Below are 25,327 nucleotides of genomic sequence, written 5' to 3' on the forward strand. Positions count from 1 at the left end.
AAATTCTCATAACTGTAATGCCATTGTATTTATACATCATGGTAGTATTAGTTTATGCTTTTGTATATTTATGGTAGCATGCTTATGCTTTAATGGTTTAACAATTACTGTATTCAAGTATTTTTTTTTGTAATACAGAACAATTAATTTGTTACCATATTGAGAATCTAATAAGAATCACAGAGAATAATGAAAATTACAGTTTTTTTATTTTTAAAGGGATAGTTCCCTCAAAAATTAAAATTCTGTCTTCATTTACTTGCAACCACTTGAATCCATTCAACCACTTGATTCATATGGATTATTTTTACAATGTCTTTTTGTCAAAGGTTTGGTATGAATGGACAAAAATATTAAATTCATTTGTGCTCCAAAGATGAACAGATGGATTATGGGTTTAAAACATTAGGGTGAGAATTTTTGGGTGAACTATCCCTAATGAGAATATAATTAAACTGCAATTAATTGTCATGAAAGTAATGAAAATTGAGGTTTCATATTCTTCAAACAAAATATAATATCGTATTTCTTTCTTTTGATTTTGGGTTTATAGTCATAATAATTAAGCTTTGTTGACTCTGACCCTGATGGTGGAAGATTAGAGTTTAACATTAAAGTCTGCGTGAACCGGAAGTTGCAAACGACTTTTCTCCAGTGCTGTGACGTATTTCCCAGTGAAACGGAATATTGAACAGAGGGCGGGGTTTTACTCTAGCGCTCCTCCTCTCCATCTCTCGCTCATTACAGACTAACGATTTGAGGGGAGTGGTTAAGCGTTTCCCAACCCAAGTCCTCAAACCTACGTCATCAGAGAAGGGACGCCATTCCAGACCGGAAGTAACTTTTCAGACTTTGATTAAAGATTACGACGGCAAACAATTTTTTTCTGTGTTTTAACTTGCACGGATTAAAGGTATAGCGGAGGATCTTTCCGATTTTAGATAAGACCCACCCTCTCCACTTTTTGAATAAGTTTGATTGATTCACCAGAATGATTGACAATTAGGAGGACCAATAGTATACACTATCCACCCGGAAGTAAAAAAATCCTCCGCTATACCTTTAATTGTTCACCACAAGACTATTAATATGCGCTAACAAAGTAAATAGGGTCAATTTTGATTTCAGTTGGACTCTAATAACTAAAACAGAGCCTTGCATGGGGGATCTGAAAGAATATGATGTTCTCTAAGTAAATACAGATTGACAAAAGGAGAGTGTGCATGAAGACTTAATCACTACACCTCAAACCCTTAAACATGACACACACACTCAAATGAGAGCAGATAGACGTGAGTGGGTGTTCAATAAGATGTCTAGACGAAGTGAAGAGCGATGTTACCTGGTAAGCGTGGTCAGTGCGGATGTGACACAGCGCCGACGGTGCTGATTGGCTGAGTGGGGTGTGGATCATGCGGGCGGGCTCAGATCGAGACGCATCACAAGTCAGGACTGGGAAGACGGGGGCCGGCCCGGACGTAGTAGGAGAGGTGGGCGTGAGGTTGGACAGCCCCTCCGAAAGAGTGTCCATGTTGACCTCGATTTCAGAGTAGTAGAAATCCTCCTCTCCGTCGCTGTAGTCAGAATCTCCATTTCGCCTGAAAACACACGACACTAAAACTTAGGACAGCCTCCTCAGAACGGCAGGCTCAGTGCTCTCGTGCACGCGTCACCAGGCAGCCGGCAGGGGGCAGCAGTGCCAGCATCATAACCGAGGCTTGATTTACATGGGATAGTCAGGTAGCAACAAGAGGCTATAAAAACACTCTTACTACTTCCATCAGAATGTGGTTCCCTCTCTACCTCCTGTTATGGTGCTCAGAAAGGGAAGAGCACCCTGACCAGCCTCATCCTTAGAGACTGACAGACAAACTGAGCCCTTCATAAGGACACAATCATCTCCGCTTTAAAAGTTAACTTTACATTTACTAAAAAGAGAGCCAGTATGTCCTATGTTGAAGACTTTTAACACTGTGTCCTGCGCTTTTTTTTTGTTAAAAGAATTTAATGCAAGTTCGAATATCATTTTGCGTGCCCTTTATAGCTTTACTGAAAGCGACAATGGATAATTCTCCTCAGATCTTGAAAATAAAAGGAAACAAGAACGTTAAACAAACAAGTGAGTTCTATGACAAAGATTCTTTCAGTCACTCAGTATGTATTTTTAAAGGAATAGTTGACCCAAAAATGACAAATCTGTCATCATTTACTCACCCTGATGTCGCTCCAAACCTGTAAGACTTTCGTTCATCTTCAGGACCCAAATGAAGATCTTTTTGATGAAATCTGAGAGATTTCTGTCCCTCCATTGACAGCTACACAACTACTGCTTTGACGAATCAAATAGTTCATAAAGAGATCGTACGTAAAACTAATCCATATGAGTGGTTTAGTTGAAATTTTCTGAATACTTGATCGCTTTATATGATGAACAGATTGAATTTAGGCAGGCCCGTCGCGACAAGGCAGGCAAACCAAGCAATTGCTTGGGGCCCCGAGCTGGCCTGGGGCCCCAAGACAACGACTGGTTAAGAATAAAATGCCACGACAAACTGTGTGAGCGCCCCTTTGATGGTCAATGCAGTAAAGTGCAATGACACTGTTATCGGGATCCCCCTCAAGGGGGCCCCTCTCAGTAGTCGCTGACAGCAGCCAGCCAACCACGCGATCTCTGCCGCCGCAAAATACAAAACCTCCTCGGCAGTCATCATTAAGCGGAATTATGCTTCAGGAAGCCAGAAAAGAATGAAGAGAAAGGAAGAGGAGGATAAGAAAAAACAAGATAGTGGTAAGTAGGGGTGTAACGATACACGTATTCGTATTGAACCGTTCGGTACGAGGCTTTCGGTTCGGTGTTCGGTACGCATTTTCAAACCGAACGGTTCGTTGGATCATTTTTCCTGCCGACCAAAATTTCGTTATTTCAAATGTAGGCGGGTCGCGCGTGGCAAGCGCGCTCATAATGTAGAGATGCCGGCGCGACTACAACATTGCCCAACATCAAATGGCAAATGTAATGTAAGCGGAACGAAACTGAGCTACTCGTTATTGTGTGGTTGAAGGACCGTTGTTTATCAGTTTGGACCAGTGCAGCGCGAGACGATCGTGATCATGCGACACTGTTACTACACAGCGCTAATAAGAGATCCAGTAAAGAAAGCATTTGAATTCGCCACAGAAGTAATAACATCGCTGCGAGATGTAGTGAGAAACATTCACATTGTTTGGCAGGAATAGTAGGCTATAATGCCTTCAAGAAACATTACGTCGGTTTTATTTTGACATTATGAATACAATGCCCTCAAATGTTAATCTTAAAATAAACATTTGTTTATAACTACTACAATATTAAATTTATTTTTTTTCCAAGGAGCTGTTTTGTTTTATATGCTCCTAAGAAGAGTCAATTATAGCTCCAGAATTGCTCAAAGTAAAAAGAAATAATATTTTATGGTGCTAGTTTTAATTAAAAAAAAGAAGAAAAATAAATAAATCAAGGAAATTGGCATTTCTTTCTTTTTGCTGTATCGAAAACATACCAAACCGTAACACGTGTATCGTATTGAACCGAACCGTGAATTTTGTTACATCCCTAGTGGTAAGTGATAAATTACACTGGATAAAATAGCTCCACTTGTCTTGTACAAATGGTGTAATTTTGCAGCAGGTAGGCTAGAAAAAAAATATGTTTATGTTAGCTACCTGCCTGACGGCAAATGCTGCTTGTAACAAACAGTTAGTGCAACTTTTTTTTCGAACGGATATGTTTTTTATTGGGGGGGCCTCCATGTCCATTTTGCTTGGGGCCCCCAAATTCCTTCAAACGGCCCTGAATTTAGGCTTTTATTAACATATTCATCAACTCACACATCAGTTGTGGTAAATGGAAGCTCAAGCATTTTTCGCTTGACATGCGAGAACCAATGAGGTTCATTCTTGTGTTACGCATCACATTTGAGCTTCTGCAAGAACCAATGAGGTTCATTCTTGTGTTACGCATTACGTTTGAGCTTCTGCAAGAACCAATGAGGTTCATTCTTGTGTTACGCATCACGTTTGAGCTTCTGTAAGAACCAATGAGGTTCATTCTTGTGTTACGCATCACATTTGAGCTTCTGCAAGAACCAATGAGGTTCATTCTTGTGTTACGCATCACGTTTGAGCTTCTGCAAGAACCAATGAGGTTCATTCTTGTGTTACGCATCACGTTTGAGCTTCTGCAAGAACCAATGAGGTTCATTCTCGTGTTACGCATCATGTTTGAGCTTCTGCAAGAACCAATGAGGTTCATTCTTGTGTTACGCATCACGTTTGAGCTTCTGTAAGAACCAATGAGGTTCATTCTTGTGTTACGCATCACATTTGAGCTTCTGCAAGAACCAATGAGGTTCATTCTTGTGTTACGCATCACGTTTGAGCTTCTGCAAGAACCAATGAGGTTCATTCTTGTGTTACGCATCACGTTTGAGCTTCTGTAAGAACCAATGAGGTTCATTCTTGTGTTACGCATCACATTTGAGCTTCTGCAAGAACCAATGAGGTTCATTCTTGTGTTACGCATCACGTTTGAGCTTCTGCAAGAACCAATGAGGTTCATTCTCGTGTTACGCAGCACGTTTGAGCTTCCTCAAGAACCAATGAGGTTCATTCTCGTGTTACGCAGCACGTTTGAGCTTCAGCAAGAACCAATGAGGTTCATTCTCGTGTTACGCAGCACGTTTGAGCTTCAGCAAGAACCAATGAGGTTCATTCTCGTGTTACGCAGCTCGTTTGAGCTTCCTCAAGAACCAATGAGGTTCATTCTCGTGTTACGCAGCTCGTTTGAGCTTCAGCAAGAACCAATGAGGTTCATTCTCGTGTTACGCAGCTCGTTTGAGCTTCAGCAAGAACCAATGAGGTTCATTCTTGTGTTACGCAGCACGTTTGAGCTTCCTCAAGAACCAATGAGGTTCATTCTCGTGTTACGCAGCTCGTTTGAGCTTCCTCAAGAACCAATGAGGTTCATTCTCGTGTTACGCAGCACGTTTGAGCTTCCTCAAGAACCAATGAGGTTCATTCTCGTGTTACGCAGCTCGTTTGAGCTTCAGCAAGAACCAATGAGGTTCATTCTCGTGTTACGCAGCTCGTTTGAGCTTCAGGAAGAACCAATGAGGTTCATTCTCGTGTTACGCAGCACGTTTGAGCTTCAGCAAGAACCAATGAGGTTCATTCTCGTGTTACGCAGCTCGTTTGAGCTTCAGCAAGAACCAATGAGGTTCATTCTCGTGTTACGCAGCACGTTTGAGCTTCAGCAAGAACTAATGAGGTTCATTCTCGTGTTACGCAGCTCGTTTGAGCTTCCTCAAGAACCAATGAGGTTCATTCTCGTGTTACGCAGCACGTTTGAGCTTCAGCAAGAACCAATGAGGTTCATTCTCGTGTTACGCAGCTCGTTTGAGCTTCAGCAAGAACCAATGAGGTTCATTCTCGTGTTACGCATCACGTTTGAGCTTCCTCAAGAACCAATGAGGTTCATTCTCGTGTTACGCAGCACGTTTGAGCTTCCTCAAGAACCAATGAGGTTCATTCTCGTGTTACGCAGCTCGTTTGAGCTTCCTCAAGAACCAATGAGGTTCATTCTCGTGTTACGCAGCTCGTTTGAGCTTCCTCAAGAACCAATGAGGTTCATTCTCGTGTTACGCAGCACGTTTGAGCTTCTGCAAGAACCAATGAGGTTCATTCTCGTGTTACGCAGCTCGTTTGAGCTTCCTCAAGAACCAATGAGGTTCATTCTCGTGTTACGCAGCTCGTTTGAGCTTCCTCAAGAACCAATGAGGTTCATTCTCTTGTTACGCAGCACGTTTGAGCTTCAGCAAGAACCAATGAGGTTCATTCTCGTGTTACGCATCACGTTTGAGCTTCAGCAAGAACCAATGAGGTTCATTCTCATGTTACGCAGCTCGTTTGAGCTTCAGCAAGAACCAATGAGGTTCATTCTCATGTTACGCAGCTCGTTTGAGCTTCAGCAAGAACCAATGAGGTTCATTCTCGTGTTACGCATCACGTTTGAGCTTCAGCAAGAACCAATGAGGTTCATTCTCGTGTTACGCATCACGTTTGAGCTTCAGCAAGAACCAATGAGGTTCATTCTCATGTTACGCAGCTCGTTTGAGCTTCAGCAAGAACCAATGAGGTTCATTCTCATGTTACGCAGCTCGTTTGAGCTTCAGCAAGAACCAATGAGGTTCATTCTCGTGTTACGCATCACGTTTGAGCTTCAGCAAGAACCAATGAGGTTCATTCTCGTGTTACGCAGCACGTTTGAGCTTCAGCAAGAACCAATGAGGTTCATTCTCGTGTTACGCATCACGTTTGAGCTTCAGCAAGAACCAATGAGGTTCATTCTCGTGTTACGCAGCTCGTTTGAGCTTCCTCAAGAACCAATGAGGTTCATTCTCGTGTTACGCAGCTCGTTTGAGCTTCCTCAAGAACCAATGAGGTTCATTCTCGTGTTACGCAGCACGTTTGAGCTTCCTCAAGAACCAATGAGGTTCATTCTCGTGTTACGCAGCACGTTTGAGCTTCCTCAAGAACCAATGAGGTTCATTCTCGTGTTACGCAGCTCGTTTGAGCTTCCTCAAGAACCAATGAGGTTCATTCTCGTGTTACGCAGCTCGTTTGAGCTTCCTCAAGAACCAATGAGGTTCATTCTCGTGTTACGCAGCTCGTTTGAGCTTCAGCAAGAACCAATGAGGTTCATTCTCGTGTTACGCAGCTCGTTTGAGCTTCAGCAAGAACCAATGAGGTTCATTCTCGTGTTACGCAGCTCGTTTGAGCTTCAGCAAGAACCAATGAGGTTCATTCTCGTGTTACGCAGCACGTTTGAGCTTCAGCAAGAACCAATGAGGTTAATTTCCGTGTTACGCAGCACGTTTGAGCTTCTGCTTCTTTTGAAGCGTCAATATGGTAGCTGTGTAGCTGTCAATGGAGGGACAGAAAGCTCCCAGATTTAATCAAAAAGATCTTCATTTGTGTTCCGAAGATGAACGAAATTGTTACGGTTGGGAACGACATGAGGGTGAGTAATGACAGAATGTTAATTTTTGAGTGAACTTTTCCTTTTAACAATGTTAAATCGATGTAATATTTATGAATTCATTGTGAGTGCAGTGCGCTTGCATAGAGACTCAGCCCACATGCTCTTCTGATTGGCTGTGATTTTTGATTGAATTTGTCACGTCTTGTAGTCGAGTCACGTCTAGTTTGGACAGACAAATTTCTTGTGTAAATGTTCAAAATGCAGAACAAACATGTTCATCTATTGCATGCGTGATTTGTCTGACTGACGCTTACCCGAGGTGGACGGTGCGGATGTGGCGCTGGATCCCTGAGGAGGTGCTGAGGACTTTTTCACAGTTCTTCCACAGACACTTAAACATCACCTTCATGGAGTTCTGGAACAAAAAAACATACGATTAACGTTTTATAAAAGGCATGTCGGTGTTTCCGAAGATGCTAAAGTTTGAAAGGCAGCCAATCACAGATTCATATGCAAATTTCACAATGACATCTTTCAGTAATATTTAGATTTTTGAGTATTTTATTTTATCAAGTCAATGGGAGATTTTCAAACTTGAATCTTATATTTCTTAAAAAGCTCATTAAAGACCAAAATAGACAGCACACCTAAGGCTACAAAAGTTTGAATGCCTGAGAAATGCCTAAGGAACATCAATACAGTTCTGCCTTAGAGCTATAAACCTACTTTAAAAAAATGAATAAAGAGAGAATAATAATTAGTAAGTGAATCTTTAAAAAGAGATCTGGTCTATTTGCAGTCAAGGCCGCTATCTGCAGTGATTCAGAGGTCTGATTGCATAAGCCTCATGAAATTCCCTTCAGCCCACTGCTGCCCCAAAGGCATGAAGGCTTCTCACTGCTGCAGTCAAACAACTATTATATGTACAGGACTGCAGGTGACGGCATGTGTGTGTCATGTGTGGGAGATTCACACCTCCTGTGCTGTTCTGTCACATTCAACAGCACTCAAAAAGTGTATTTTGTTTCTCCTCTCGCTCTAAATCTCATCTGTGTTTATCTAACATACTTGATTTCTGTGTGTCTGTAGGTGATCCAAAAACGATGAATCAGTCTCTCACACACTTTACTGCGATTTTTACTTCATATCCAATGTCCAAAGATAACACTCAACAAGTGTCAAAATGGAGTAAAACTACATGATTAAATAAAATAAAATTCTAATGTATTCTTGTGATGGTAAATCTGAATTTTCAGCATCACTACTACAGTCTTCAGTCACATGATCAATTTTTGATATCATTCTTATTATTATCATCAATTGTGCTGTGCAATATTTTAAGGGAAACTGTAATAAAAGTTGTTGCTTTTTTAGGATTATTTGATGAATAAAGTTCAACAAAACAATATTTATTTGAAATAGATATATTTTGTAACATTCTAAAAGTCTCATACACTTCTATACATATAAAATACACTATATTCACTTGTAAAAGTAAAATACATTTATTGATAAATATATATTTTTTTTATCTTTTTTTTTATAAAAAAAATAAATAATGCTAAATATACTAATTATTGTGTTAATTTTTGTGCCTTTTAGCCCCAACAGCAGGGGTGCATTTTACCCCAAATACCATACTTTTACATATTCTTCCGTTATTGAAAAACTATTCCTTTAATTACCTTGAACAACACTGAAAATCATTAACAAGACCTTTGTCTCAAAACATGTTCAATAATTTTAGCGATTCTCGTTTGGTACTTAAATCTACATTAAATATTAGATCAAATTAGCACAGAATCAACTTTGCGCTGCTGCCCGCGATCAAAAGCGGATGTTTTGGAAACGGCAATTCTTTGTGCCATCTAGTGGTTCAGATGAAAAATAAAAAACCACAGGCGTGATTACCCAATTTTACCCCATTGCACCCTATCATATTCCCATAGTTCAGACAGAGAATGACACTCCAGAACAAACAGAGAGCCAAAATTATATTATCATTATATTTATAATTATCATAATTTCTTCTGATAAATCTCACCTGGAGCTTAATTTGTGAGAAAAATGATCACATTAACTCTGAAACATGAAACATGTCTGGACCTGTTCACTGAGTCAATGAGTGGGTGTGTGTCTGCTCACACACACATACACACACAAACATGCAAATGCTCTTGGCTATTCTCAAGGCTGATGATTTTAACCCTTTCACAGATCACAAAAGCCTATCAAACATTTCCCATCGAAGCCTCGTCAGAGAGGATGTGACAATCATAAACCAAAAGCGACTGGGAAGTGTATGTTTCCATCTGTCTTTATGAATGAACAGCCAGTCTGAGTCCTCTTGAGTTACACTTCACCCAGCTGCTTAGCATTTGGCTTGGTTCGCTTCAAAGAACTTTGTTTTTTTTCTCGTCTCCTTCATTCACAGTGGTTTTTATTGGCTATAGCAGGACATATAGGCATGTAGGGAGGCCTCTGGTGAGCTGAAATAATAGAAGAGGTAGCCAGCGCTGTTGCCTAAGACAAGCACTAGCAGTACGGGACACATCCATCGTCTCTATACACACACAGGAGAGTTACACTCTAGACAAAAATCAGCTGGACCCATATTAAACATTATGTAACGCGCACCAGAGTGAAATAAACAACTCTACTATCTATTTTTTTTATTCTGTCTTCAACATTTCGACTAAATTCTAGTTGTGTACAGGATAGCTAATGGGGTTTCTAACATTATCTGAAAGGGCTTCTTCAATCCCCTCAGGATTCTTTTAAAATGACCAAAAAAACTACACTTAATTGAACTGAAAATCTTTTTTAGTAGGGTCTCTCAGTGTGTTCCTGTTGGGATCTTTCAAGAGATCGAAGTTATGACAGAATTTCCATTAGCAATGTAAGCCCGTCTAGATTGGTCCAATGGCGGCATCCGATAGAACGGGTGAAGGTCTCTGCGCGTTACTGTCTTTCCTTTCATGGAACACAACAAGATTAAATGAAATACATTTTCTCATATGTATTACCTCATTATTTCATCTGACCCCATAAATGAAAAAGGTTTTAATGATATCCGAGTATCATAAAATGTGAGCGAATGTTCGATTATTCCTTTTAACTCTTTACTTCTATTTTGCCTCGTTCAGATTAGGAAGCTATGTCGCTCAGAGGTCCTCACGCCTTGTTTAACGCGGGTCTCACGATCACAAGCTTGCCAGCTTCGTTCACCAAACAGAGGTAATTGGCTATACACCAGAGATTGGCCGCATTCAAGTTTACACAATAAAAGATACTTTGGTATAGCCCCCATGAAATTGCATACACTTGAAATTAAAGTAACGTTTACTTCAGTAGAGGTATGGCCACTATTACAGATATAAGCTGATCAACATTACTTCTCTTATAATAGCTTTGGATTGGCCATGCTGTGGTTTCCCACGTACACTTATCTAAAGTAACATTAAATTAAAACAGAGGTAAGACACACCCAAATTTAGATTGGGCAAGCAGCATTTTTGCTGTTCTAAACGGAAATTCACTTCTTGCCTTTGCGAACCACGTACACTTGAATTAGTGCCAAATATTAGTCATCACTAATCTGATGCAAAACTTGTGGAAACATTCAAATCCGTTTAATCTACTTGGGAAAACAATTTCAGAGTCAGTCGGGATAAAATCAAATGTAACAATTTATTATGTCAGGTAAATGTATCATGCCAATTTCATTATCAGCTCAAAGATAATAAATACAAAAGTTACAAATCGCCCTAAGCCTCTTGTTGCATTTCTTTATATAGACAGAAACTTCTGTCGCATGGAAACATTTGCTAACAATGGGAATTTGCATTCAGAGTTTACACCTTTTGGGGGCAGAATGACATTTGCCTGGAAGACCCCCCTCCCCAGTGTGCGAGTTACCTCTCAACTCTTAAGATCTTTATTACCTTTTGATTTACTGCTTTGGGAATGAGACATTTGTACCAGTCGCACTGAGACATTTCAAATGATACCAAACATGTGTAATACTGTATGATAATTATCCACATTAAACCATATAGATTTTGGGGTGAATTTTGGTGATCTCAGCATGAGAGAGAGGGAGTGGGGGAAGAGGGAAAGAGATGCATTCTGAGGTGAGACTTGCGTCTCAAATGGTGATTCTAACTTCACAAGAGAGAGTTTTCTCAGAGAGTTGCCCTCTCTTCCAGTTCTTCCAGTTTTTCCAGTCTTACAGCAATACAGTGCACAAGGTTAGAATGGAAGTCCATAAGCTTTTCACAGCAGAATTTAATTATATTATGTGTTCTCAACAAAAAATGTGTGTTATTTGAGCTTTAAAGTCAAAAGTAAAGTTGTGTGGGGTTGTAATCATCTGTTTATCAGTAGATAAACTTCAAGTTATATCTTGCAAAGTTCCTTGGTTTACAAAACTTCCTTATAGCAGGACCAAAAAACAGGATGTAAATACAGGTATGTGCGCTGGTTGAATAAACAAAATTTTTATTCATATCTTTCACATCTACTGCAGTCAGATTCACCCGCGTTCACCCCGAAGGAATCACTCACATTAGCTGTGCACTTGTAATGACACATCAAGGATGTTAAGAGGCTAAAAGCAGGTTTAAAACTTGCCCCATTGAAGTCAACAGGGTGCAAATTTTAAAAAGAGGATAACACGGTGTAGGCAACATCGATTTTTGTCATTGTTCTCTGTACTGACAGCACTCCAAATTTACAAAAAAATGTTAAAATTGACTGGAGGTCTCCTTTAATTTCCATAGCAAGTGCCTTGCTGTAAATGTGATTTTTATACATGATATATGATATGACATGATATACATGCAGCCTTGATGAGCATAAGAGACTTCTTTTATATAAACATTAAAAACCCTTAAAAATATTTTCTGTTCTAATGAACAGCCATAGATACTTACATTGAACTCAACTGAACACAAAATATTACTTTCAAATGTCTGATATCAATTAAGGAAAGTTTTTCTGTCCTGTTTCTGCCCAATTCATTTCTCCGTCCAATATCTGGAATTGCACATATTGCATCAGAATTGAGAAATAGTCTGTATAAAAAAAAGAAAAGGGAAAAAACCTCTGAGTAAACATGTTTCACTCTTCTCCTTTTGTTCAGAAAGAGGCTTGTAGGCATGACAGGATCCATGTATACAAGATTGTGCACTCGGGAATTGTGTGAAAAACTTGTGTTAAGATGTGTGTAGCACTGTTAGAGGATAAGACCAGGTGGATCTGTAACGGACAGACCCCCCCCCCCCACACACACACACACACACACACACACACACATCCTCAGCCTCTACCAAAACAAGGTGAACAGGCAGAAAGGCTAATGGCTTCCTGACATTGAAACCACATTCACGTTCTGGAATGATTCCACACTACAAAAAAACTGAATAGAAGAGGGGACGAAAAGGGGGAGAATGAAAGAGAGAACGAAAACACTCCATCACGTAAGTGACAAGACTTGTTGTGCCAGAGCCAAGCTGATGTGTTTTAAGGAGCTCTTAAATTACTGAAGGTAAATCCAGTGCCACCTTTGTCCACACAAACTACTCATCAGAACTCCACATTGTTACCAAGGTTTGATAAACCACACAAGTCTACTCTGTTTTCTCATATGACCTGACCCCTACCTTTCGTTTCCGGGGGATGGGGTCCTCAAACAGGAAGTGTGTACTCTCGGTGTCCTCATTGTTGTCATCACTCTGGGAGGAAAGCAGGAAGCTCTTGCCGGCATCGTTGGAGAGGGGCGGGGACGGCGTGGAGGGCACCGATTGGTCACTGGCGTCCCAGCTCCAGTTCCCACTGGTAGAGCTACTGTAGCTGGCAGACAGGCTCTCCTTCCAGCCCTTACTAGCCAGATCTGCAACCCAAGACAGAACACAGCAATTTTAAAAGCAAGAAAAGAGCTTTGACAGTTTTACTGACCAGTTGGGCTATTAAAAGTCAGCAGTGAACACTAGGGGTGTGAATCGTCACTGGTCTCACAATTCAATTTGATTACAATTATCAGGTCAATGACTTGATTCGATATCACGATGCATCACGATGAGTTGCAATATTACTGCACATGGCTACACTTTCGTCAATGAATACAAACAGTCAGATATGAACCTTTTTATTTTATCTGCTCCAAGAATGTACACTTCCTGAATCTAGTCTAACAAAACTTAAGTCTGAACACAGCATACGACAGTAGCAATTAGAACTAATAAACAGTACTAAAAACCCCATTCAAGTTACATTAACGCTCACGCGCACACACGCTCACTCACTAATACACACGCACACACACTCGCAGGCATGCACGCGGTGTAAACGTTAAAATAGTGGGTGCACTCGCTTTTGTGTTCCGCCCCCCTCCGCCATTTTACGCTAGTGAGACCAGAAACGTTAGTAGGCTATAACGCCAATAATCGATTATGGTCTATTACTGCATCGATGTAGAATTGTCCACGTTAGCATCGCGATGCATCATAGAAACGATTAATTTTCAATACCACTAGTAAACACATCCACAGATTCAACACAAAAAACAAAACACCAAAATAAAAAATAAAAAACACCAAAAAAAACAAACACAACCAAAAACCACAAAATAAAATAAAAGACAAAACAACACAACTAATTAAAACTCAACAAAACCAACTAATTAAAACCGAAAAAATAAATAAAAGAGGCATATTTAAACAAATAATCAATTAGGGGACCTATTATGCCTTATTATTAAGTCTTGATTTTGTTTTAAGGCTCTACTAGAATAAGTTTTCAAGCTTGAATGTTTCAAAGCACATTCTATTTCACATATTCTCCACTGTTGCAGCTCCTCTATTCCCAGTCTGTCAGTAATGGTCAGTTTAGTTCCTGTCTCTATGAAGCCCCTCCTTCTGAAAAGTGCACTGTGCTCTGATTGGTCAGCTGGACCAGTGTGTTGTGATTGGTCAACCGCTTTATGCGTGTTTAAGAAATGTCACGCCCCTTTGCCATAACCGCGAGTTTCAACACACTACTAACTCAAATCAACCAGGCCTCGTCCCCTTTATTTAGCGCATATCTTGGGCGGGAATTATTTAAATGAGGAATATTGTGCTGTGTTCGTTCCCGGAAGAAAACTCAATGGAGGCGTTTCAGTGTAACTGATATAGAGAATAACTCCCTTAGGAGTAACTTTGTGCTTTGTAACTTTGCAGACCTTTTTCATGCTCAAACAGCAACATCACACAAAGTGGAACATGTAAAGGAGCATAATAGATCATCTTTAATATAAGGCTGGTATCTTACCGAAGCAAAATGGCATCTATCCAAACCTATACCGGAATTATTATTTGAAGGCTAGTCCAATTTCTGTTAAGTAAATATGCCAAGATATCCATTCTCTCACAGAATCCAGGAAATTTGGCATTAGACCCAGTGTGAATAGTATTTATTTGTTTGTGATTATTTTATACTGTTTAGTCACTTTGCGCTGATGAGAAGATACAAAGAAGAAGAAGAAGAAAGATAGCACACAACACTGGATCAAGATAAAATACCAGTCACACTAAAGCCATTGTGTTATTTCATTAATGCGTGGTAGAAATTGGTTTCACACGTTGTTTTGTTGCCTGTGGCAGTTTTAGTCAAAGAAATGTTTTTTAAATTGCAACACATGACCTTGTTTACACTAATGAATGTGGAAATTTCCAACTTGTGTTACTGCTTCAGTAAATGTGTTTATATGAGACTCATTTGTTAAAATACAATAGTTTCAATGTACTAAAATTAAAAAAAGAAAAAAAAAATAACCTTACAATAAGGTTCAATTAATTAACATCAGTCAGTTTATGAGGTATCAACTAACTAACAATGATCTACATTTTACGCAGCATTTATAAATATATACACAAAAACAACTCTGGGTAATTTTTTTCAATCCAAACACTGTTTTTTGGGGGGTTATTTTTGTTTGGGTATATTTTGTGTTACCCAGTTCCTAGGGTCAGACGTAACAACCCAGCGGTTGAGTTATTTATCGCAGGCTTTTTGCATCCTCTTCAAGAGAAAGCTGAAGCGCCATCCAATTGGTGGATTTCTTCTGTAGAATACAGGTTTGTGTATATTTTATTTTATCTCTAAAATGGTTACTTGGTAATCATTTCATTTTATGCAAAGCAACATACAGGGACATTAGCAGTTAGCAGATGAAGTTAGCAGTTCCCCCGCCAAACATGATTACAGCTCCGGCCTGAGAACCAGCGTCATTACGGTGGAAACCTATACACGGGTTTCTTGTATACAAACAATACCAGATGCGCGCGCATCCAGGAGGCAGAAAACCGCAAGCTGTTATGCCGAGTTCTGTAAAAGAACATTGTCATTAACGTAGATTTCGCATTGTTTGTAATTTCTTGTTGACTCAATAATAAACTGCAATTTCAGAGTTGGATCTGTTTGTTTGTGTTTTCATATTAATATAACATTATGTAAAACGTCCAACTGTTTACGAATCAAAATCCGGACATACTGTGATGTATGTATGAATTATCATGTTAGACTAAGTTAGTAATGTAATTAGGGTGACCACCATCAAACAAACCAAATGTGGGACGATTATAAGTTTGTGTGGGACAATGTGGGACATGTTACCAACACCAAAACATAACCTGAAACTGTTATATAATGTTTATCTAATTTAATAAAAACATTTGTATTCTGCCTTTCAGCTGATAAAACTTCTTTGTTCTTTAGTTCCTTTCCTTCCAGAAAACACCATTACATCACTATGTAACATAACATGTCTTTATTTTACATGTCATTTAAATTCAACATCACTGAGCCCAAAGGCAGCAGACATCATGCATATATATATATATATATATAATTTATTATTATTATTATTATTATTACTATTATTTTTAAACAGTTCTGACCAACTCCAACTAAAACCCAACAAAATAAACAATGAACAAATAAAATATAAAACATAAAATTAGATCATTGACAGTCTTATATATTAAGAATATATTAATGAGCTCGACTGGGATCGCTCTCTTTTAATACAGATTTCACAAGATGAGAATATTTGTTTTTTATATAAATTACCTCATTTAAAAGCATAGAATTCAAGCTTCATGTCTGTGTATCTGTATGTCTGTTTGACTGAGTATTCGCTGAGTTACAGTTCATTTTCGGACGCGTTTCAGAATGGTCTTCACTGACAGATAGAAGTAGGGATGGGAACCGAGAACCGGTTCTTCTTCAGAACCGGTGCCCAGTGAATCGATTCCTTGGAACCGTTAGTATGCCTGCTTAACGATTCCGCTTATCGGTTCCGCTCGTTCAAATGTGACACGACGTCACACACGTGCTGCGTTGTTTTGGTTCAGAATGTAGCAAACACTATGAGCAAACATGGCATCGAGGCAGAAGCGCTCTGACCGCGTCCTAACTACATGTGACACGACGGTGCGACACGCAATAAAAAGTATCATTTTCCATGTTAATCAAAGTTTAACCAGCCGCGACACGCAACAATTCTATTTGAAACGGATCCTATTTTACTGCGACATCGCGCTGGAACAACAATCTCAAAGTGTGGCAATGATAATATCAGGTACTATTTATGTGCTTTATTTAATGTTAAAAGCGTGTATAATGTGACTGAATATCATTTAGTGCTCCCAGCTTTGTAGATGTAAAAACAACAATGGATAAGTCACATCAGATCTTGAAATTAAACAAATGGAAACAAAAACGTTCAAAATGTGAAGAAAACCTGTGTATTATTTGACAAAGATTGTTTAAGTAACTCAATAGCCTAATACAAATGAGCACTGTTAATATTCGAAAAGGCACAAGCTCTTCCTTAACTGTTTTCAGTCTGTGTTTTTAGTTTTTATGGCACATAAATGGCAGTTTTATTTATTTTTTTGTCCGGATCAATGAATGTGATAATGATCAATTTGATCAGATATTAAAGGGAGTTAATACAAACAAATTTGTACTTATTCCCTCACCCAATAAGAATCGATAAGAGAATCGATAAGGAATCGGATCGATAAGCAATATCGATAATGGAATCGGAATCGTTAAATTCTTATCAATTCCCATCCCTAGATAGAAGGCAGAACTCGCATCACGTTTATTTTTCTTTATTTGGCAAAAAGCACAACACTTTGTTTTTATTGTGAGTATACACAAAAATAATACACATTTAACAGAATCGATTGATGTATGAAACTTGCTTGTAATATCAAAGTCCACAGAGCAAAATTAATTTCTTTTGAACTGAACTGAAAAAAAGCGAGCTGGTATCACCGGCGATACCGTCGACCCCAGGGGGTTAAACCAAAAACGTTCATATTTTTTAGAAAGGATGTGAATTAAAACAACCACAGCAGGAACAAGTTGATAAATTCTGTTAAATTTAAATTTACCAAATTATCTATTTGCTTTCTGACAGGAAACACATGGAACGAATACACCGCTCCACATTTTGATTGACAGCCGTCACAACAACCTACCAGTGACCGTGTTTACTCCTTTCCTTTCAAACATTGGATAGGATTTAAAAAACGGCTGTTGTATTTGTACTTCTGACGAAGCGCTGTTAAATATAGGTGAAATGCCGCAAAAAGAATAAATAAAACTTACTCTCAGCAATAGTGAGATCTTGCCGGATCCCTACGCAATACATGACGATCTTTGGATTGTGGATGACAAAAAGTGGCCAGCAATTGTATGGCCTGATATATAGCCATAATTATCTTATTCAGACACCAAGTGTGTATACAAGAGAAATGATTAGAGCATACAAATCCCTTGATGCATACAACTACGTGCTATGTGGTCATGTGCAGCTCGTCAAATTATGAATAGAAAGAATATAGTAACATACAACTTCCTCCTTCTGTCCCACTCTTCCATTCGCCTAGATTTGGAATTACTTGCAACATGTATAATTTAAATGAGCAGATAAAACACAACAGATAGGCCTGCCCTGCATGTAAATAAATTAGGCAACAACTCCTTGGTATTTTGATTTAGCGACAACACCACCACTATGCTACTAGCCTAAACCCTTTACTCCAGTACAAGACCGCGGGTCTTTCTGCCTCTTGGTTGCGTGCGCAAGCAGTGATGACGTCGCCGAGAAATCCATGTATAACAGAGACTGGTTGATTGCACTTGAATTACTTCTAAATGTTTCATTTTTACTTCTGATGTTTGTTTAAATGTAGGCAATATTGTATAGTCTACATATTAAAAACGGTATAAAATATGCTACACTGTAAAATATGATTTGGTTGTGTGGAATATTTTACAAAAGTTTAGAGTATTTAAGTTCATCTTTAGGTACTAATTCATGAATGAAGTAAAAAAAAGGTTGTTTTAAACCCGGTGAACGTGATTTCACCAAGTAGTGCTAACTTCCAAGTAGTTCTGATGTGGAACAACATACCAATCAGATTTGAGGGATAGGTTTACAGTTAATGTCATAGGCGTACAACAAGGGTTAGGGGCTTATACACCATTCTTATTCACCTATCATTTCCCTCTGATTTTAGGGATAAGTTATGGGTAGGATTAAGGTTAAGGGATAGGGATAGGGTTAAGACTGTTTTTGGACAGGAATGTTGTCGCAGGATGGGCAATGTTGATCTTGGAACATGTATTACTTGGCAAAATCACAGTGACCTAGTGTTTTTTTAAAGTGTAGTTTAAAGTTATTTTATAATTATACTGGTTATGGTTAATTTATGTTTGTTCATAATACAATTATTAAAAATGTATTAGTAAATGTAGAAATTAAAGGTATAACTTGTCAAATTAAAGATGTAACTTTTTGATTGTTCAAAACTAAAACATAATCTCCAACCTCCGGGGATGTGTGATAAAAACATAATGGCTGTAAACACAATTCTAAAAATATACCATACACACACAGTTGAGCTATGCAGCAGAATAAGACACATTGTCAGGCTGATTTTAAGCAATTACAACCCTGAACAAACTAACTTAAACAAATAAATCACTATGCTTAAAGACATGTCACACAACCTTGAGCAACAGTTCAAGCTGTGCTGACCTTGAATGACTCCAAAAGGGCAAATCACCTCCATTTCATGACACTTGACCTCATAGGATAATGGTTTGGGTTCTTCCAGCAAGCGTGCACTTGCAGTTTAGCAAATGTTTTTCATTCAAAGTGGCTTACAGTGCACTAGTAATTACAGGAACCGACTCTCTGGAGTACCATGATTTAAGGGTTAAGTGTTAGGCTCAAGGACACAAAAGTGACAGGAAAGAACTGTAATTTAAGTAGCCCTACACAGTTTGACTCACTGACTCCAAGTCACTGTTTAACATCCCACTCAGGTCAGCAGTGATGCCTTAGAACAGGGGTGGGCAAACTTTTTGGCTCAAGGGCCACACTGGGTTTTAAAAATTTGACAGAGGGCCGGCCCAGTAGCAGATTATGAAGCACGATCTCATGAAAGTGCGTATCTATACCACAAATTTTATTTCTCGTGCCATTTATATGCCAAAAAGTTTTTTTTTTTTTGCGTGCATGCTACACACTGTAAACCCCTTGGTTAGGATTAGGGGTGTGGAGTGCGTGCCTATTACACGCCATAAAGTGCATATCATATGCACGCGAAAACATATTATGCACTACGTATATAATTCGTGGTATTCGCACTTTCATAAGATCGAGCTCAGCAAACAGACAACGTTGTGGCAATGTCTGTGCGAAATTCAACAACTGAGAGACGACATTCTGACAATAAATTTTTTTATGCTAGATATCCCCCATTTAGCATGTTATGTTTTGATGTTAATTTTTAAAGATGTTAGATAATTATAGCCTATACTTTTTAAATATTGTTTATCCTTATTATTATTTAATGGCCTAACAGTAAATTAGAAACAAAACATCTGCAAGTGTACACTTAGAAGAGTAAAAATTACAGGTTACGTTAATTCAACTTTATTAAAACTGAATGGCAATTTGCACTTCCAAAAGTCATACATTTGTGGAAATAAACGAATATACAAATTTATTTTAAGAATAATAAAATAAAACATAAAAGGCAAAGGGAGATCAGAACATTTAATAAAAAAAAAAAACGGGTTCTGTACATGGCAGACAGGGGAGCGTAGTCGAAAGCCGGACGATAAAGGTCGGTAAACGGAATCGGGCAGGATACATCCACAAATCCAGAGGAGCAAAGAAACTAAATAGCAGACAAATCAAAGGACAAACTAAGGTGTGCAAGCGGTTACCAAACATTTTTTTTTTCATTGAGTTTCCAAAAAAGGAAAAAACATTAACGTGCAACAAGTCTATGCGCTTATGCAGCTGTTTGTTTGGTTTCCATGGTGACGCGTCATTGCTTGTTACGTGACACACCGCAGCCACAACAGCGCTGAATGAATGATGATCTGCTTTTATGTCATTTTTCCTTTTTTACATTTGTTAGCTATGGCATGCAATATCTGATATTCCGATTGTCAAATATATGCAACGCAATATATATTAGGGCTGTTTTCGACTAAGGATTTTCATAGTCGAATCTGATTCGTTAGATTTTGCTGTAGTCGACTGATAGTCGAACCTTTTTTTTTTCTTTTTTTTTTTTTAGATAGCAGCTAGATTTTTTCCATTTCAAACAAAAGAGCTAAAAAACACATATATATCACACATATATCATAACATTTCATAAACATGAGGAGCAATATGAGAGAGAAATTTGGTGATGGTTGTTTAAGTACATTAAACCACGTAAAGCTTTTTCACGCCCATGAGAACCGCGTGGAGTCAACTCACAGCCGCTCCGCTGCCCTGCTGAAAATGTGAAGCAGAAACGCTTAATATCAGATAACGTCCATAATAATTGGACTCTGGGTTCGATTTTTTGACCATTTTCAGTGGTTATGAGGAGCAATATGAGAGGGAAATTTGGTAATCGTTGTTTAGGTACATTAAACAACGTAAAGCTTTTTAACGCACATGAGAACCGTGTGGAGTCAGCTTTTTAACGCACATGAGAACCGTGTGGAGTCAACTCACAGCCGCTCCGCAGCCCTGCTGAAAATGTAAAGCAGAAACGCTTAATATCAGATAAGGTCCATAATAATTGGACTCTGGGTTCGATTTTTTTTTATCATTTTAAGTGGTTATGTGGAGCAACATGAGGGGGGAATTTGGTAATCATTGTTTAGGTACATTAAACCACATAAAGCTTTTTAACGCACATGAGAACCGTGTGGAGTCAACTCACAGCCGCTCCGCAGCCCTGCTGAAAATGTGAAGCAGATTTTTGAATACATTTTTATTTATTTACATTAGTAAGCTACAGGACATCGTCTTTCAAAACATGACCTGAAAAAATAAAATAAAAATGGTACCCAGCCCTTCTGAAAATGCGAATGCGTCTCTGTCCCCAGCACATTTCAAACCAAACTGACGCCCATGTATTCGACTATGAGGTTCATAGTCGAATCAGACCTCTCCGAATCGAATCGTCGAATCCTCGACTATTAGAAGTCAGCCCTAATATATATATATATATATATATATATATATATATATATATATATATATATATATATATATATAACGCAAAGTATTGCAAGAAAAAAGGCAAAATTAATGCGATCTTAAGACAATTTTTTTAAATACTCGGTGGGCCGGATTAAACAGCCTAACGGGCCGCATGTGGCCCGCGGGCCGTAGTTTGCCCACCCCTGCCTTAGAAGAACCATTCTTGGTTCCCCGAAGAACCTTTCAGTGAACAGTTCTTAAAGAAACATTTATTTCCTTACTGCGAAGAACATTTTAATAATATCAAGAACCTTTTTCCACTATAAAGAACCTTTCATGCACTTGAAAGGTTCCACTGATGTTAAAGTTTCTTCATGAAACAATCAATGCCAATGAAGAACCTTTATTTTTAAGCATGTAGTTTCTGCTTCAGTCCTGTATGAAGATTGATGTACCATTGTTTGATTTTTTTTTCGCCACATGAGTGTTTTACTGTGGTGTAATCCATTTCACATAAACCTAAGCTGTGGTTGGTCGCTTATAAGTCCGTCAGACAGTCTTGGCGAGAACAAGCTGCCTTGAGGAGGCCTTATGCCGTTAGTCATTAGGCTACATTAATCTATACTGAGCTACCGGCAGGCCATATTTATTTAGTCCTGGTGGGGAGGAAAAGGACTCTTGTCTTTTATTTGTGCAGCCACCAGGATACATTATAATAAGTCTTTATTTTCCCAGATGGGCAATGTGTTTGCATTAAATGAAAAAAAAAATTACAATGCAAAATGAAAAACACACAAAATCCAATCCCAAGGCCAATGTCCTTTGATTAAATAGTAATGGAGAGTAAGGAAAGCTGTGCCACTTTTTACTTAAATTGTCCTCTAGGCAAGAGTAATGAGATATAATAATATTTCAGGATATGTGCCTTCAACTGAAAGCTTCTATATCAAAGTGACAGAAATATTAGTTATACAAACATAAACACGAGAAAAACTATGTACTAATATCCAGTGTCATTTTAACTGTTTCCCCGCCAGCATTGTAGTTGCCAGCCAAAGCCAGCATTTTATTTTACATTTTCACAAAATTTTAATGGCCCCAAGAATATTTTGTTAAACATAAAATATATCAAAAGAAAGAATAGACCAACCCAGTTTTATTCTATCACAATGCATTATTTTTTATCAACACTTGAATGTCAGTCAACACTTGAAGTTTCATAAAAAAAAATAAAAAAACAACATTTTGAGCAAAAAGCTGAGAAAAACACAACTTTGTCAAAGACTACATTCAGATCGGATCATTCAGAACAATGGTAAAAAATACACATAGATGGAGTAGATTGAGCTTCCAAAGCTTCACAGTCAATAGCTTGTACACACTATACTACTATAGCTTGTCACATTATGTTCAGCCTAGTTTCATTATCATGGACTTTTAGTTTGTTTTCATGTTCATCATGTGTTCCTTTTGTTCGGTTTTCCCACCCCTCATTATTAGTTAATACGTGTCAGCTGTGTTCTATTAATCATCCTCATTTGTGTTTGCTATATAAGTTGGTCCCTCACATTCATTCTCTGTCTGATCACTGTTATGTGTAAGTGTGTGTTGCTCAACCTGTTTGCCTGTCTTCTGAATTATTATTAAAACGTTGTGTTGGAAATTATCAATTTCCATTTATTATTATTAATCTTCTTTGTCTGCCTTCCTGCAACCCACTGTGACAGATGATGGGACCGCCCAATATGGACGAACAGGCAAGTTTATCGTCCAGGCTCCGAACCAAGATTTATTTTCTTTTATCAAGAATTTTCTTTGTTTGGCCGTCACCAGCTCCCTGGACGACAAAACTCTGAAGACCTTGTTCTGGATCGGGGCAATCTTCCACCATCCTATGGACCTCCCAGACACCACAGGTCTGAACTGGAAGGAGACCGTCATCAGGTGTCTGGAGAGCGTCACGCCCTGATCCAGAGCACTGCCAGACCCAGAGCCCGTTTCACAACCGTGGAGAAGTCACGTGAGCTCCCCGCAGACCTGACCAGGGGTGTGAGCCCGAGACACCAGCGGCCGAGGGAACTGAGACGGAGGACTGGCTGATAGACTTCGACAGGGACTTGTCAACTCCCACCCTATCCCACCCGCTATCTAAATTATCTGTTTTACTCAAAGAGAACTGGGAATTAATTTTTGCTTTATCCAGTGTGTGAACTGTGTCATGATTACCTTTGTTCTCTCAAGTCTTGTTTCATCGGCAGCACCACAGAGCTCAGCCAGTCCTCCAGTACCATCGCAGCCGGATGCTTGCAGCCCTGCGCCGTCTCCGGGAGTCCCTGCATTGACGTGGAGCTGCAGGTCGAGCAACCACCAGCAGCCCCTATCCTGGAGGATCCTTCGGCTCCGCCTCTGGCCTCGGATCCCTTCACTCCATCTCGTCCCACCGACCTGTCGGCTCCATCTTGGCTCCTCCCACCTGCGGCTCCACCAGAGACCCTCAGTCTAGTGGCTCCTCCAGATTCCCTCGTCCCACCGGCTCCCCCTTGGTCAGTCGTCGCACCACTTCCGCCACGGACTTGCGGGCCATCCGCTGCGCTTCGTCCCTCCACCCCTTTGGCTCTAGCAGGTTCCTCCTTCCAGTCGGCATCTCCTCTGTCCTCACTCACACCGGCTCCACCTCAGCCCTCGGGTACTCTAGCTCCAACTACGAAGCTCGTCACCGTCACATCACCTGGGTCTCCTGCACCAGCCCTTGGTCTGCGCCTGCGGATCCACCGGCTCTGTCTCCGTCGGTCGTCCCCCAGTTCTCATCAGCCTCGTCACCATCTGGACTCCTCCCTCTCTCTCTCGAGTCCGCCGTGGTCTGTCAGCACTGAGGAGCTCTGAATCTGTGCTTGAGGACCATCTCCACCGTCACCACCAGGGGATCTTCGTCCTCCCATCACCAGCCCTGTCTTCTGGATTATCATTAAAACATTGTATTGGAAATTATCTTCTTTGTCTGCCTTCCTGCAACCCACCGTGACATAGCTCTTCCTGGGTCGACATTTTTTTCGGTAACATTAGGCAGTTTTGATTTACATGCTGTTTAATGTTGATGATCGAGTTATTTTACACATGCATCTGCTTACATATGACAGCGCTTGTTTCTGCTTCTTCACCAGTGTTTTGAACTGGAGATTCTGCACTCTTTCAGAAGATGTGTAATAGCGTATAACAGTGAAAACACGGAAAGCGGGAAAATTGCGTCAATGGCGGTGAAAGTCTTATTTTGCTGCACATTTTCATTTTCATAGAGGAAAATGTTTAATCACTGAACCTCTACAGCGGCATATGAGGCACCCTTTCGAAGTATATGATCAAGTGACAAATATTATGTAGACTACCGATCAAAAGTTTGGGCTAAGTGAGAATTCATAATGTTTTTAAAAGAAGTCTCTTGCTGCATTTATTTGATGAAAAATACAGTAGTACCACGTAGCAGATCTAGGCAGGTGGTGCTGGGGAGGCGGAGGGCTGGAATACTAATTTGCATAGCATGCAGTGACAGTGTATTCGTTTGGATTGGTTATAAAGGGAATTGACAATACGTGAAATCGATTAGCTGAAAACATAATATTGAATGTACCAATCAGAACACCAATAGAATTTAATGGCTGAACAATTCATTAATTTCTTTCAAAAATATAAAATAGTCAGTCTTACTGATTCCAAACTTTTGAACGGACACCCCAATCTCCCCTATATTAACAATA

General features: G+C 39.4%; 1 protein-coding gene across 2 annotated transcripts in view; it reads right to left on the reverse strand.

The window, feature by feature from the left end:
* The window catches only part of slc2a4rg (SLC2A4 regulator), a 74,085-nt gene that overhangs the window by 6,946 nt on the left and 41,812 nt on the right, over positions 1-25,327 (reverse strand). For both annotated transcript variants that reach the window (XM_081386948.1, XM_081386949.1), the window contains exons 4-6: positions 12,682-12,911; positions 7,333-7,433; positions 1,343-1,598 (exon numbers count right to left, since the gene is read on the reverse strand). In XM_081386948.1, coding sequence (XP_081243074.1) covers positions 1,343-1,598; positions 7,333-7,433; positions 12,682-12,911 — 587 coding nt within the window. The remainder of the gene's footprint in view (positions 1-1,342; positions 1,599-7,332; positions 7,434-12,681; positions 12,912-25,327) is intronic.

Source organism: Scardinius erythrophthalmus (assembly GCF_964197995.2).
Source record: "Scardinius erythrophthalmus genome assembly, chromosome: 15".
NCBI classification, from domain to species: domain Eukaryota; kingdom Metazoa; phylum Chordata; class Actinopteri; order Cypriniformes; family Leuciscidae; genus Scardinius; species Scardinius erythrophthalmus.